The following is a 14,248-nucleotide window of genomic DNA, read 5'->3' as shown; positions in this document are numbered from 1 at the left end:
TAACACTGTCTATTTTTCTTTCAAACATCTGCTCCCTGGACAATAACCTGGATTACAACCGACTAAAAGAGGACCACACAGCGAGAGTTTAGAGACTGCTGCATCTTTGTTTTCAGCGACAAAGTTCCGGAAGCCGCCATCCAGCTAGACGGGCTAACCATGTTTCGAGCCGAGAGAAACACAGCTCTGTGCGGTAAGACTCGCGGGGGTGGCGTGTGTGTTTATATCAATACGGAATGGTGCAAGAACTCTGTGCTTGTCTCACACTATTGCTCATCGCTAGTGAAGTTTATGACTGTTAGATGCAGACCATTTTATACCACAGGAATTCACCACTTTTTTAATTGTCGGAGTGTACATTCCACCCAGCGCTAATGCTAAGGAGGCACTGTGTGAACTCTACAGCGCTATTAGCGACCTGCAGAATGCTCAACCCGACGGATTGTTTATTATTGCCGGAGATTTCAACCATGTAAATCTCAGGACTGTACTCCCTAAACTCCGTCAGCGTGTGGACTTTGCAACGAGAGGAGCGAAAACGCTGGATCTTGTTTACACAAACATCCCCGGTACGTATCGTACCAGCTACATCAGCAAGTGCGTTGATGATGTGACCATCTCCAAGAGCATCACTACACGCTCCAACCAGAAGCCGTGGATGACTGCAAATGTGCATGTGCTGCTGAAACAAAGAGACTCTGCCTTCAGAGCAGGGGACAAGACGGCCTTAAGAACAGCAAGGGCCAAACTGTCTCGTGCCTTCAGAGAGGCGAAGCACCAACACGACAAGAGAATCCACAACCACTTCCAGGACAGTGGAGACACTCTGCGCATGTGGCAGGGCATCCAGGCGATCACAAACTACAACACATCACCTGCTTGTGACCGTGACGCCCCCACCCAGATGCGCTGAATGACTTCTTCGCCCGGTTTCGAGGTGCAGATAAAAAATTGGAGGTAAGGAAAACCACCCCTCCTCCCAGTGACCAGGTGCTCTGTCTAACCACAGCTGAAGTGAGGACAACTTTATGCAGAGTTAACCCACGGAAGTCTGCTGGACCAGACAACATTCCTGGCAGAGTGCTCAGGGAATGTGCAGAACAGCTAGCGGATGTCTTTACTGACATCTTTAACATCTCCCTGAGCAGCAACATTGTTCCTACATGTCTCAAGACAACAACCATTGTCCCCGTGCCAAAGAAGTCTGCTGTCTCCTGCCTCAATGACTATCGTCCCATCGTGCTCACTCCCATCGTGATGAAGTGCTTCCAGAGGCTCGTCATGAGGCACATCAAGACCCAGCTTCCTCTCTCACTGGACCCTATGCAGTTTGTGTTTCGTCCAAACCGATCCACGGACGATGCCATCTACACAACCCTCCATTTGGCCGTCACCCATTTGGACAACAAGGACTCATATGTACGAATGCTGTTCATTGACTTCAGCTCAGCATTTAAAACAATCATCTCTCAGCACCTGATTGAGATGTTGAGCCTACTGGGCCTGAACACCTCCCTTTGTATATGGATCCTGGACTTCCTGACTGGGAGACCTCAGTCAGTCCGGATCATAAACAGCATCCCCAGCACCACCACACTGAGCACTGGGGCCACTCAGGGCTGTGTGCTCAGCCCACTGCTGTTCACTCTGCTGACTCATGACTGTGTAGCAATGCACAGCTCGAACCACAGACACGACCGTGGTGGGTCTAATCAGCAAGAACGACGAGTCAGCATACAGAGAGGAGGTGCAACGGCTAACAGCCTGATGTGGAGCAAACAACCTGTCACTGAACGTGGACAAAACTAAAGAGATGGTTGTGTGACTCGATGGATCCTCAGTGGAGATCGTCAAGAGCACTAAATTCCTTGGTGTTCATCTGGCGGACAACCTCACCTGGTCACTCAACACCAGCTCCATCACCAAGAGCCCAGCAGCGTCTCTACTTCCTGAGAAGGCGGAGGAAAGCTCATCTCCCTCCCCCCATCCTGACCATGTTCTACAGAGGGACCATTGAGAGCATCCTGAGCAGCTGCATTACTGCCTGGTTGTCTGCACTGTCTGTCTGTACTGTTTTTCTGTCTGCACTGTTTGCACTCGGTTGCACTCAATGCACTTTACGTAGCTTGTGTTGTGTTGTAGTCTATGTTGTTTAGTGTAGCACCAGGGTACCGGAGGAACGTTGTCTCGTTTTTACTGTGTACAACTGTGTATAGTAGAAATGACAATAAAATCCACTTGACTTGACTTGACACTTGCATTGGTGTTAATTTAAAAATGACAATATTTATATATAGATGAGTAGATATAGATGAATATCATTAATTATTAATAATAACATATAATTAAAGGTAAATTTGAGCAAATTAGTTATTTCAGAAGTGTGTATCAAACTGGTAGCCCTTCACATTAATCTGTACACAAGAAGTAGCTCTCAGTTTCAAAAAGGTTGGTGACCTCATGTCTAGTCTGATGACCAGGTTTTAATTTTCATCATGAGGAAAGCTGGGTGTGTGGGCATGGCTTACTGGGGGAGTGATTGCAGGGAGTGACACTATGGGAAGAAGGTGAGCTGGTGGAGGTAGTGTGATGCTTTTGGAGATGTTCTTGTGGGAAACCTCAGGATGTGGATGTTACACTGATGGTATGTACCATCTACCTAAACACTGTTCCAGCCCTTAAGATAAAGCTCTCTGTACATCCACACTGCAACACTCTGTTCAGGAACGTTCTGAGGAACATCACACAGCCAGGGATGGAGGGGGACATGATGTGAAGTTATTGATACTGGCTGCAGTGGCTCTAAAGTACAAGGCGTAATCACAGTGTTGATCACACACATGCTTTACGTTACACACGTTACTGTGTACCACGATTAATGACATTAAATATTATAATTATACATTATGCATATTTGCAAGCGTTCGACTTAATGCTAACGTTCACATGCTACTCACTAGCATTAGCTTGCTAAAAGGTTCATGTTTATAAGATATAAAAAATGTTGTTGAATGATTTTTTTAATCATGAAGATAAAAATGTAAAGGAAGAAACTCATGAGATTTGTATGAACCTGATTCAGATAGATGACGTGTATGAGGACGTTTCTAACTGTAACTAGTTGTAACCTGGTTGTTGCTATTAATAGATAAGATTGTGGTTGTCATGGTAACGTCTGCTATGTATTCTATGATCTAGCAATAATAATTATAATTGAAAACGTAATGAAAATACAAGTAGAAGTGGAGTAGAGATACAGTATTACAATCCAACCTCTTCTTCTACTTCTTTCAGCTGCTCCCATTCGGAGTTGCCACAGCGGATCATCCGTCTCCAATCCAACGGCAAATCTCCGCGTCTGCACAGTTGGTTCCTCCAAGCGCTTTGCTCCGTTCCAGAGTTCCTCAGGACATCGTACCACTGCCTGCCCGCGAAAAGGAATGCGTACCGCCGCGAAACCGAGACATGAATAGGATGTCGTCTCCAAATTCTCCGGATGGCCTGTCTTGCTTTCAAGTTCCCCACAAGGTGACGGCTTGCCCCCGGGCTCCTCAGAAGGCGACGTCTTGCCCCAGAGCTCCTCAGAAGGGGATGTCTTGCCCCAGAGCTCCTCAGAAGGCGACGTCTCGTCCCTGAGTTTCTCAGAAGGCGACGTCTCACCCCCAGGTTCCTCTCAGGGCGGCTTTCCCCATAAGTTCCTCTCAGGGTGACGTCTCACCCCCAAATTCCTCTCAGGGTGACGTCTCACCCCCAAGTTTCTCTCAGGGCGACGGCTCACCTCCAAGACCCTCCGACGGCGACGTCTCACCTCCAAGCCTCTCTGACGGCGACGTCTCGCCTCCAAGCCTCTCTGACGGCGACGTCTCGCCTCCAAGCCTCTCTAATAGCGACATCTCGCCTCCGAGCCTCTCAGAGGGTGACGGCGTAGACCAAGACCTCTCTAAAGCCTCCGAGTCCCTCTCCAGGAGACGTCACTCCTCCGAGTTCCTCTCCAGGAGACGTCACTCCTCCGAGTTTCTCTCCAGGCGACGTCACTCCCCCGAGTTTCTCTCCAGACGACGTCACGCCTCCAAGTCCCCCGGACAGTGACGTTTTGCCCTCAAGTTCCTCTGAGGGTGTTGTTATGCCTCGAAGTCTTGCAGAAAGTGTTGTTATGCTCCAAGGCTCCTCTGTAAGTGCTAAGGGCGTCAACGTGATCAGAGATTCCTCCCAGAACGATCTCGCACCTCAGACACCTGCAGAGGGCACTATAGTACCCCAGGGTCCACTCCAAACTCCCGCAGAAGGTGTGACTCGGCCTCTAAACTCCACCATGGGCGTCGCACGGCCTCTGAACTCCGCCGTGGGTGTCGCACGGCCTCTGAACCTCACCATGGGCATCGCACAGCCTCTGATCCTCGCCGTGGGCGTCGCACTGCCTATAAACTCCGCCGTGGGCGTCGCTCGGCCCCTGATTTCTGCAAAGAACGTCGCTCGACCTCTGATCTCTGCCAAAGACGTCATTCAGCCCAGGGCGTCTCTCTCTGTTTCCGATCTCGGCGCAGGGGGTTGTCCAGCTCGTAAGCTCCGCCGAGGACGTCGCTCAGCCTCCGGTTTTTGCCAAGGACGTCGCTCTGTTAAAGTTCCTCGCAGAGGGCGTCACTCCACCCCAGGCCTCCACAGAGGATGTCGCTCTGTTCCAGTTCCTCGCAGAGGGCATCACTTCACTCCAGGCCTCTGCAGCAGACATCGCTCCACCTCGGGTCCTTCCCGACCTTCCCCGGTTTCTTGGCGGTGCATTCCAGGCCTCATCCTTCGACCCTGCACAGTTGGCTGGGCCTTTTTTTGAGTGCCCTGGCCGCCCTGGTGTGGGTGGTTTTGGGGCGTCAGGTGCCGCCCCTGGAGGAAGGGGATGATGTCAGGGATCCACCTGCCACGCCCCCCCTTGTAGCTTTCACGCTGCTTCGTTCTGCTGCTCTCGGCATCAACGAGAGACAGGTGTAATGTATAAACATATATACGTGTATATGTGTGTGTGTTTGTGTGTGTGGGTACGGAAAGTATTCAGACCCCCTTAAATTTTTCACTCTTTGTTATATTGCAGCCGTTTGCTAAAATCATTTAAGTTGATTTTTCTTCCTCATGAATGTACACACGGCTCCCCATACTGACAGAAAAACACAGAATTGTTGACATTTTTGCAGATTTATTACAAAAGAAAAACTGAAATATCACATGGTTCTAAGTATTCAGACCCTTTGCTGTGACACTCATATATTTAACTCAGGTGCTTTCCATTTCTTCTGATCATCCTTGAGATGGTTCTACACCTTCATTTGAGTCCAGCTGTGTTTGATTATACTGATTGGACTTGATTAGGAAAGCCACACACCTGTCTATATAAGACCTTCCAGATCACAATGCATGTCAGAGCAAATGAGAATCATGAGGTCAAAGGAACTGCTTGAAGAGCTCAGAGACAGAATTGTGGCAAGGCACAGATCTGGCCAAGGTTACAAATACATTTCTGCTGCACTTAAGGTTCCTAAAAGCACAGTGGCCTCCATAATCCTCAAATGGAAGACGATTGGGATGACCAGAACCCTTTCTAAAGCTGGCGGTTCGGCCAAACTGAGCTATCGGGAGAGAAGAGCCTTGGTGAGAGAGGTAAAGAAGAACCCAAAGATCACTGTGGCTGAGCTCCAGAGATGCAGTCAGGAGATGGGAGAAAGTTATAAAAAGTCAACCATCACTGCAGCCCTCCACCAGTTGGGGCTTTATGGCAGAGTGGCCCGACCGAAGCCTCTCCTCAGTGTAAGACACATGAAAGCCCGCATGGAGTTTGCTAAAAAACACCTGAAGGACTCCAAGATGGTGAGAAATAAGATTCTCTGGTCTGATGAGAAACGTTTTGGCCTTAATTCTAAGCGGTATGTGTGGAGAAAACCAGGCACTGCTCATCACCTGTCCAATACAGTCCCAACAGTGAAGCATGGTGGTGGCAGCATCATGCTGTGGGGGTGTTTTTCAGCTGCAGGGACGGGACGACTGGTTGCCATCGAGGGAAAGATGAATGCGGCCAAGTACAGGGATATCCTGGACAAAAACCTTCTCCATAGTGCTCTGGACCTCAGACTGGGCCGAAGGTTTACCTTCCAACAAGACAATGACCCTAAGCACACAGCTAAAATAACGAAGGAGTGGCTTCACAACAACTCCGTGACTGTTCTTGAATGGCCCAGCCAGAGCCCTGACTTTTGTGTTTTTCTGTCAGTATGGGGAGCTGTGTTTACATTCATGAGGAAGAAAAATTTACTTCAATGATTTTAGCAAATGGCTGCAATATAACAAAGAGTGAAAAATTGAAGGGGGTCTGAATACTTTCCATACCCACTGTATAAGTGTGTATATATATATGTGTGTGTGTGTGTGTATATATAATTTTTATTTATTTATTTCAAACAAGAATCCAACAAATAAATGATCATAAAACATATATTAAGAAAGAACAGAGAGAAGAGAGAAACAACGCGTTTTCGAATGTCCCCAAAATTATTCCGTCCCCGTTTTCCGCTCACTTCCGGTAGCCGGCTCGGGTTACACTTCATTTCCCATGATGCCCCGCGGCAGCTGTCATGGCTGCGCACTGATGGCACTTTGTGGCACATGTTGAAGAAGCACAACACAACCAGGAAGCTGTGGATGAAACCGGTGCTGAGACACAGCAGAGAAGTTACTGAGGAAATCTGAGCTCGGGTTCGGTTCGGGTTCGGGTTCGGGTTTGGGTTTGGGTTTCAGGAGCGAGGTGTTTGTTCCTGGAGGCGGAAGAGAAATGGAGCGGAGTGTGGAGATCGAGAATGCGGTGCTGAGAGGATTCCTGACCGAGAGAGAGAGATCCGAGTGGGGACAGAGCTTCTTCAACACCGCAGGTAAAAGAACGGAGAGAAAGAAGGATGGAGGGAAAACCGCAGGGAGGAGGAGGAGTGGGAATGCCGGGACTGTGTGGAGCAATTATTATTATTATTATTATTATTATTATTATTGGTACATGTAGGTATGGTTTCTGCTAATGTTCCACTCGAACGGTGTGTGTGTGTGTGTGTGTGTGTGTGTGTGTGTGTGTGTGTGCCGGGGTTTTGTGCGCGTGTGTGCGCGTGCGCAAGCCTATGTGTGTAGTACCCGTGGCCAGAACATTGAGCATGCAGTGTGCAGAAGATGGAGATGCTGGAAGCGAGACTCGATCACATTATTTCAGGTTTCTCCCTCAGTTTGGAAGCAGGAACTGGTCATCTCCTAGAAGCGTTTTTTCAAGGATGAGTATGGGGACGGATGGTGATGATGATGGAGAGAATGAAATGAAGGAGTCTTGTGATCGGAGTTACGTGAGCCGTTAGTCGGTTTGCTTTGAGCATCTGTAGGATTTAAGGATGAAGCGAGACGGCACGTCCGAGAAGAGAAAGTGTGTTAAGTGTCTGTGAGAGAGGGACTGGGAGAGAGAGAGAGAGAGAGAGGGAGAGGAGAGGAGGATGGTGGATGTATTCAGAAACTCATCACCCCTTTGCCCTGTAGAGACGGACTGATTCGCGATTAGACTCATAGCGATGATCGGTTTTTACTCAGCGATGTGTGTTACTGCGGAGGAGGAAGAATTCCAGCACTGCTTTTCCCAGTGTCCACCTTCAACACGCCTCACCAGGAAGATGGAATTTACAGGTGATGTTCACACTCTGGAGAGAGAACATCTTTACAGATCTAAACACACTCTTCTGTTCCGTAACTCTGGAGATCGAGACTGTAATTCTGTAATCAAGACTTAAATTGTGATGAATGAGATCAAATTTCCAAAGATAGAGACCGAAATTCCAGAGAAAGAGACTGTAGAGGCCGTCATTCCGGAGATGGAGGCCGTCATTCCAGAGATGGAAATCCGGAGATGGAGACGTTAATCTGGTGATAGAAAGTGTAGAGACTGTAATTCCGTACCTGGAGACTCAAATTCTGACGAATGATACTTTAATTCCAGAAATCCGGGGTATAATTATAGAAAGGATAGTTGTATTTGTATAAGTTGGTGGAGACGTTATATTAGGGTGGATTCTGATTGGGCGGTGATGATGTTGGGATATTAGGGTGGATTCTGATTGGGCGGTGATGATGTTGGGATATTAGGGTGGATTCTGATTGGGCGGTGATGATGTTGGGATATTAGGGTGGATTCTGATTGGGCGGTGATGATGTTGGGATATTAGGGTGGATTCTGATTGGGCGGTGATGATGTTGGGATATTAGGGTGGATTCTGATTGGGCGGTGATGATGTTGGGATATTAGGGTGGATTCTGATTGGGCGGTGATGATGTTGGGATATTAGGGTGGATTCTGATTGGGCGGTGATGATGTTGGGATATTAGGGTGGATTCTGATTGGGCGGTGATGATGTTGGGATATTAGCGTGGATTCTGATTGGGCGGTGATGATGTTGGGATATTAGGGTGGATTCTGATTGGGCGGTGATGATGTTGGGATATTAGGGTGGATTCTGATTGGGCGGTGATGATGTTGGGATATTAGGGTGGATTCTGATTGGGCGGTGATGATGTTGGGATATTAGCGTGGATTCTGATTGGGCGGTGATGATGTTGGGATATTAGGGTGGATTCTGATTGGGCGGTGATGATGTTGGGATATTAGGGTGGATTCTGATTGGGCGGTGATGATGTTGGGATATTAGGGTGGATTCTGATTGGGCGGTGATGATGTTGGGATATTAGGGTGGATTCTGATTGGGCGGTGATGATGTTGGGATATTAGGGTGGATTCTGATTGGGCGGTGATGATGTTGGGATATTAGCGTGGATTCTGATTGGGCGGTGATGATGTTGGGATATTAGGGTGGATTCTGATTGGGCGGTGATGATGTTGGGATATTAGGGTGGATTCTGATTGGGCGGTGATGATGTTGGGATATTAGGGTGGATTCTGATTGGGCGGTGATGATGTTGGGATATTAGCGTGGATTCTGATTGGGCGGTGATGATGTTGGGATATTAGGGTGGATTCTGATTGGGCGGTGATGATGTTGGGATATTAGGGTGGATTCTGATTGGGCGGTGATGATGTTGGGATATTAGGGTGGATTCTGATTGGGCGGTGATGTTGGGATATTAGCGTGGATTCTGATTGGGCGGTGATGATGTTGGGATATTAGGGTGGATTCTGATTGGGCGGTGATGATGTTGGGATATTAGGGTGGATTCTGATTGGGCGGTGATGATGTTGGGATATTAGGGTGGATTCTGATTGGGCGGTGATGATGTTGGGATATTAGGGTGGATTCTGATTGGGCGGTGATGATGTTGGGATATTAGGGTGGATTCTGATTGGGCGGTGATGTTGGGATATTAGCGTGGATTCTGATTGGGCGGTGATGATGTTGGGATATTAGGGTGGATTCTGATTGGGCGGTGATGATGTTGGGATATTAGGGTGGATTCTGATTGGGCGGTGATGATGTTGGGATATTAGGGTGGATTCTGATTGGGCGGTGATGATGTTGGGATATTAGGGTGGATTCTGATTGGGCGGTGATGATGTTGGGATATTAGGGTGGATTCTGATTGGGCGGTGATGTTGGGATATTAGCGTGGATTCTGATTGGGCGGTGATGATGTTGGGATATTAGCGTGGATTCTGATTGGGCGGTGATGATGTTGGGATATTAGGGTGGATTCTGATTGGGCGGTGATGATGTTGGGATATTAGCGTGGATTCTGATTGGGCGGTGATGATGTTGGGATATTAGCGTGGATTCTGATTGGGCGGTGATGATGTTGGGATATTAGCGTGGATTCTGATTGGGCGGTGATGATGTTGGGATATTAGCGTGGATTCTGATTGGGCGGTGATGATGTTGGGATATTAGGGTGGATTCTGATTGGGCGGTGATGATGTTGGGATATTAGGGTGGATTCTGATTGGGCGGTGATGATGTTGGGATATTAGCGTGGATTCTGATTGGGCGGTGATGATGTTGGGATATTAGCGTGGATTCTGATTGGGCGGTGATGATGTTGGGATATTAGCGTGGATTCTGATTGGGCGGTGATGATGTTGGGATATTAGCGTGGATTCTGATTGGGCGGTGATGATGTTGGGATATTAGCGTGGATTCTGATTGGGCGGTGATGATGTTGGGATATTAGCGTGGATTCTGATTGGGCGGTGATGATGTTGGGATATTAGGGTGGATTCTGATTGGGCGGTGATGATGTTGGGATATTAGCGTGGATTCTGATTGGGCGGTGATGATGTTGGGATATTAGGGTGGATTCTGATTGGGCGGTGATGATGTTGGGATATTAGGGTGGATTCTGATTGGGCGGTGATGATGTTGGGATATTAGGGTGGATTCTGATTGGGCGGTGATGATGTTGGGATATTAGGGTGGATTCTGATTGGGCGGTGATGATGTTGGGATATTAGGGTGGATTCTGATTGGGCGGTGATGTTGGGATATTAGCGTGGATTCTGATTGGGCGGTGATGATGTTGGGATATTAGGGTGGATTCTGATTGGGCGGTGATGATGTTGGGATATTAGCGTGGATTCTGATTGGGCGGTGATGATGTTGGGATATTAGGGTGGATTCTGATTGGGCGGTGATGATGTTGGGATATTAGCGTGGATTCTGATTGGGCGGTGATGATGTTGGGATATTAGGGTGGATTCTGATTGGGCGGTGATGTTGGGATATTAGCGTGGATTCTGATTGGGCGGTGATGATGTTGGGATATTAGCGTGGATTCTGATTGGGCGGTGATGATGTTGGGATATTAGGGTGGATTCTGATTGGGCGGTGATGATGTTGGGATATTAGCGTGGATTCTGATTGGGCGGTGATGATGTTGGGATATTAGCGTGGATTCTGATTGGGCGGTGATGATGTTGGGATATTAGCGTGGATTCTGATTGGGCGGTGATGATGTTGGGATATTAGCGTGGATTCTGATTGGGCGGTGATGATGTTGGGATATTAGGGTGGATTCTGATTGGGCGGTGATGATGTTGGGATATTAGCGTGGATTCTGATTGGGCGGTGATGATGTTGGGATATTAGGGTGGATTCTGATTGGGCGGTGATGATGTTGGGATATTAGCGTGGATTCTGATTGGACGGTGATGATGTTGGGATATTAGCGTTGATTCTGATTGGACGGTGATGATGTTGGGATATTAGCGTTGATTCTGATTGGGCGGTGATGTTGTTGGGATATTAGGGCGGATTCTGATTGGGCGGTGATGATGTTGGGATATTAGGGCGGATTCTGATTGGACGGTGATGATGTTGGGATATTAGGGCGGATTCTGATTGGGCGGTGATGATGTTGGGATATTAGGATGGATTCTGATTGGGCGGTGATGATGTTGGGATATTAGCGTTGATTCTGATTGGACGGTGATGATGTTGGGATATTAGGGTGGATTCTGATTGGGCGGTGATGATGTTGGGATATTAGCGTTGATTCTGATTGGGCGGTGATGATGTTGGGATATTAGGGTGGATTCTGATTGGGCGGTGATGATGTTGGGATATTAGCGTGGATTCTGATTGGACGGTGATGATGTTGGGATATTAGCGTTGATTCTGATTGGACGGTGATGATGTTGGGATATTAGCGTTGATTCTGATTGGGCGGTGATGTTGTTGGGATATTAGGGCGGATTCTGATTGGGCGGTGATGATGTTGGGATATTAGCGTTGATTCTGATTGGACGGTGATGATGTTGGGATATTAGGGCGGATTCTGATTGGGCGGTGATGATGTTGGGATATTAGGATGGATTCTGATTGGGCGGTGATGATGTTGGGATATTAGCGTTGATTCTGATTGGACGGTGATGTTGGGATATTAGCGTTGATTCTGATTGGGCGGTGATGTTGTTGGGATATTAGGGCGGATTCTGATTGGGCGGTGATGATGTTGGGATATTAGCGTTGATTCTGATTGGACGGTGATGTTGGGATATTAGCGTTGATTCTGATTGGGCGGTGATGATGTTGGGATATTAGCGTTGATTCTGATTGGGCGGTGATGTTGTTGGGATATTAGCGTTGATTCTGATTGGGCGGTGATGTTGTTGGGATATTAGCGTTGATTCTGATTGGGCGGTGATGTTGTTGGGATATTAGGGCGGATTCTGATTGGGCGGTGATGTTGTTGGGATATTAGGGCGGATTCTGATTGGGCGGTGATGTTGGGATATTAGGGTGCAATTTGATTGGACGGTGATGATGTTGGGATATTAGGGCGGATTCTGATTGGGCGGCGATAATGTTGGGATATTAGGGTGGATTCTGATTGGGCGGCGATGATGTTGGGATATTAGGGTGGATTCTGATTGGGCGGCGATGATGTTGGGATATTAGGGTGGATTCTGATTGGGCGGCGATGATGTTGGGATATTAGGGTGGATTCTGATTGGGCGGTGATGATGTTGGGATATTAGGGTGGATTCTGATTGGGCGGTGATGATGTTGGGATATTAGCGTTGATTCTGATTGGACGGTGATGATGTTGGGATATTAGCGTTGATTCTGATTGGGCGGTGATGTTGTTGGGATATTAGGGCGGATTCTGATTGGGCGGTGATGATGTTGGGATATTAGCGTGGATTCTGATTGGGCGGTGATGATGTTGGGATATTAGCGTGGATTCTGATTGGGCGGTGATGATGTTGGGATATTAGGGTGGATTCTGATTGGGCGGTGATGATGTTGGGATATTAGGGTGGATTCTGATTGGGCGGTGATGATGTTGGGATATTAGGGTGGATTCTGATTGGGCGGTGATGATGTTGGGATATTAGCGTTGATTCTGATTGGACGGTGATGTTGGGATATTAGGGCGGATTCTGATTGGGCGGTGATGTTGGGATATTAGCGTGGATTCTGATTGGACGGTGATGATGTTGGGATATTAGGGTGGATTCTGATTGGGCGGTGATGATGTTGGGATATTAGAGCGGATTCTGATTGGGCGGTGATGTTGGGATATTAGCGTTGATTCTGATTGGACGGTGATGATGTTGGGATATTGGGCGGATTCTGATTGGGCGGTGATGATGTTGGGATATTAGGGTGGATTCTGATTGGGCGGTGATGATGTTGGGATATTAGCGTGGATTCTGATTGGGCGGTGATGATGTTGGGATATTAGGGCGGATTCTGATTGGGCGGTGATGTTGGGATATTAGGGCGCATTCTGATTGGGCGGTGATGATGTTGGGATATTAGGGCGGATTCTGATTGGGCGGTGAGGATGTTGGGATATTAGGGTGGATTCTGATTGGGCGATGATGATGTTGGGATATTAGGGTGGATTCTGATTGGGCGGTGATGATGTTGGGATATTAGGGTGGATTCTGATTGGGCGGTGATGATGTTGGGATATTAGCGTTGATTCTGATTGGACGGTAATGATGTTGGGATATTAGCGTTGATTCTGATTGGACGGTGATGATGTTGGGATATTAGCGTTGATTCTGATTGGGCGGTGATGTTGGGATATTAGGGCGGATTCTGATTGGACGGTGATGTTGGGATATTAGCGTTGATTCTGATTGGGCGGTGATGATGTTGGGATATTAGCGTTGATTCTGATTGGGCGGTGATGTTGTTGGGATATTAGGGCGGATTCTGATTGGGCGGTGATGTTGGGATATTAGCGTGGATTCTGATTGGGCGGTAATGATGTTGGGATATTAGGGCGGATTCTGATTTGGCGGTGATGATGTTGGGATATTAGGGCGCATTCTGATTGGACGGTGATGTTGGGATATTAGGGCGCATTCTGATTGGACGGTGATGATGTTGGGATATTAGGGCGGATTCTGATTGGACGGTGATGATGTTGGGATATTAGGGCGGATTCTGATTGGGCGGTGATGATGGGATATTAGGGCGGATTCTGATTGGGCGGTGATGTTGGGATATTAGGGCGGATTCTGATTGGATGTTGATGTTGGAATATTAGGGTGCAATTTGATTGGACGGTGATGATGTTGGGATATTAGGGTGGATTCTGATTGGACGGTGATGATGTTGGGATATTAGGGCGGATTCTGATTGGACGGTGATGATGTTGGGATATTAGGGCGGATTCTGATTGGACGGTGATGATGTTGGGATATTAGGGCGGATTCTGATTGGGCGGTGATGATGTTGGGATATTAGGGCGGATTCTGATTGGGCGGTGATGTTGGGATATTAGC

The 14,248-nt window shown here is 47.9% G+C and overlaps 1 protein-coding gene across 1 annotated transcript in view; it reads left to right on the top strand.

The window, feature by feature from the left end:
• Window positions 1-6,579: 6,579 nt before the first annotated feature.
• ttc27 (tetratricopeptide repeat domain 27) overlaps window positions 6,580-14,248 on the top strand; it is a 62,589-nt gene continuing 54,920 nt past the window's right edge. The window contains exon 1 of the mRNA XM_083544599.1: window positions 6,580-6,908. Within this exon, the coding sequence (XP_083400725.1) occupies window positions 6,812-6,908 (97 nt within the window). The 5' untranslated portion in view covers window positions 6,580-6,811. The remainder of the gene's footprint in view (window positions 6,909-14,248) is intronic.

The sequence above is a fragment of the Silurus aristotelis genome (assembly GCF_946808225.1).
Source record: "Silurus aristotelis genome assembly, chromosome: 6".
Taxonomy (NCBI): domain Eukaryota; kingdom Metazoa; phylum Chordata; class Actinopteri; order Siluriformes; family Siluridae; genus Silurus; species Silurus aristotelis.
Note: the sequence above shows the minus strand (reverse complement) of the source record. Positions and strands in the feature narration are given on the sequence as shown.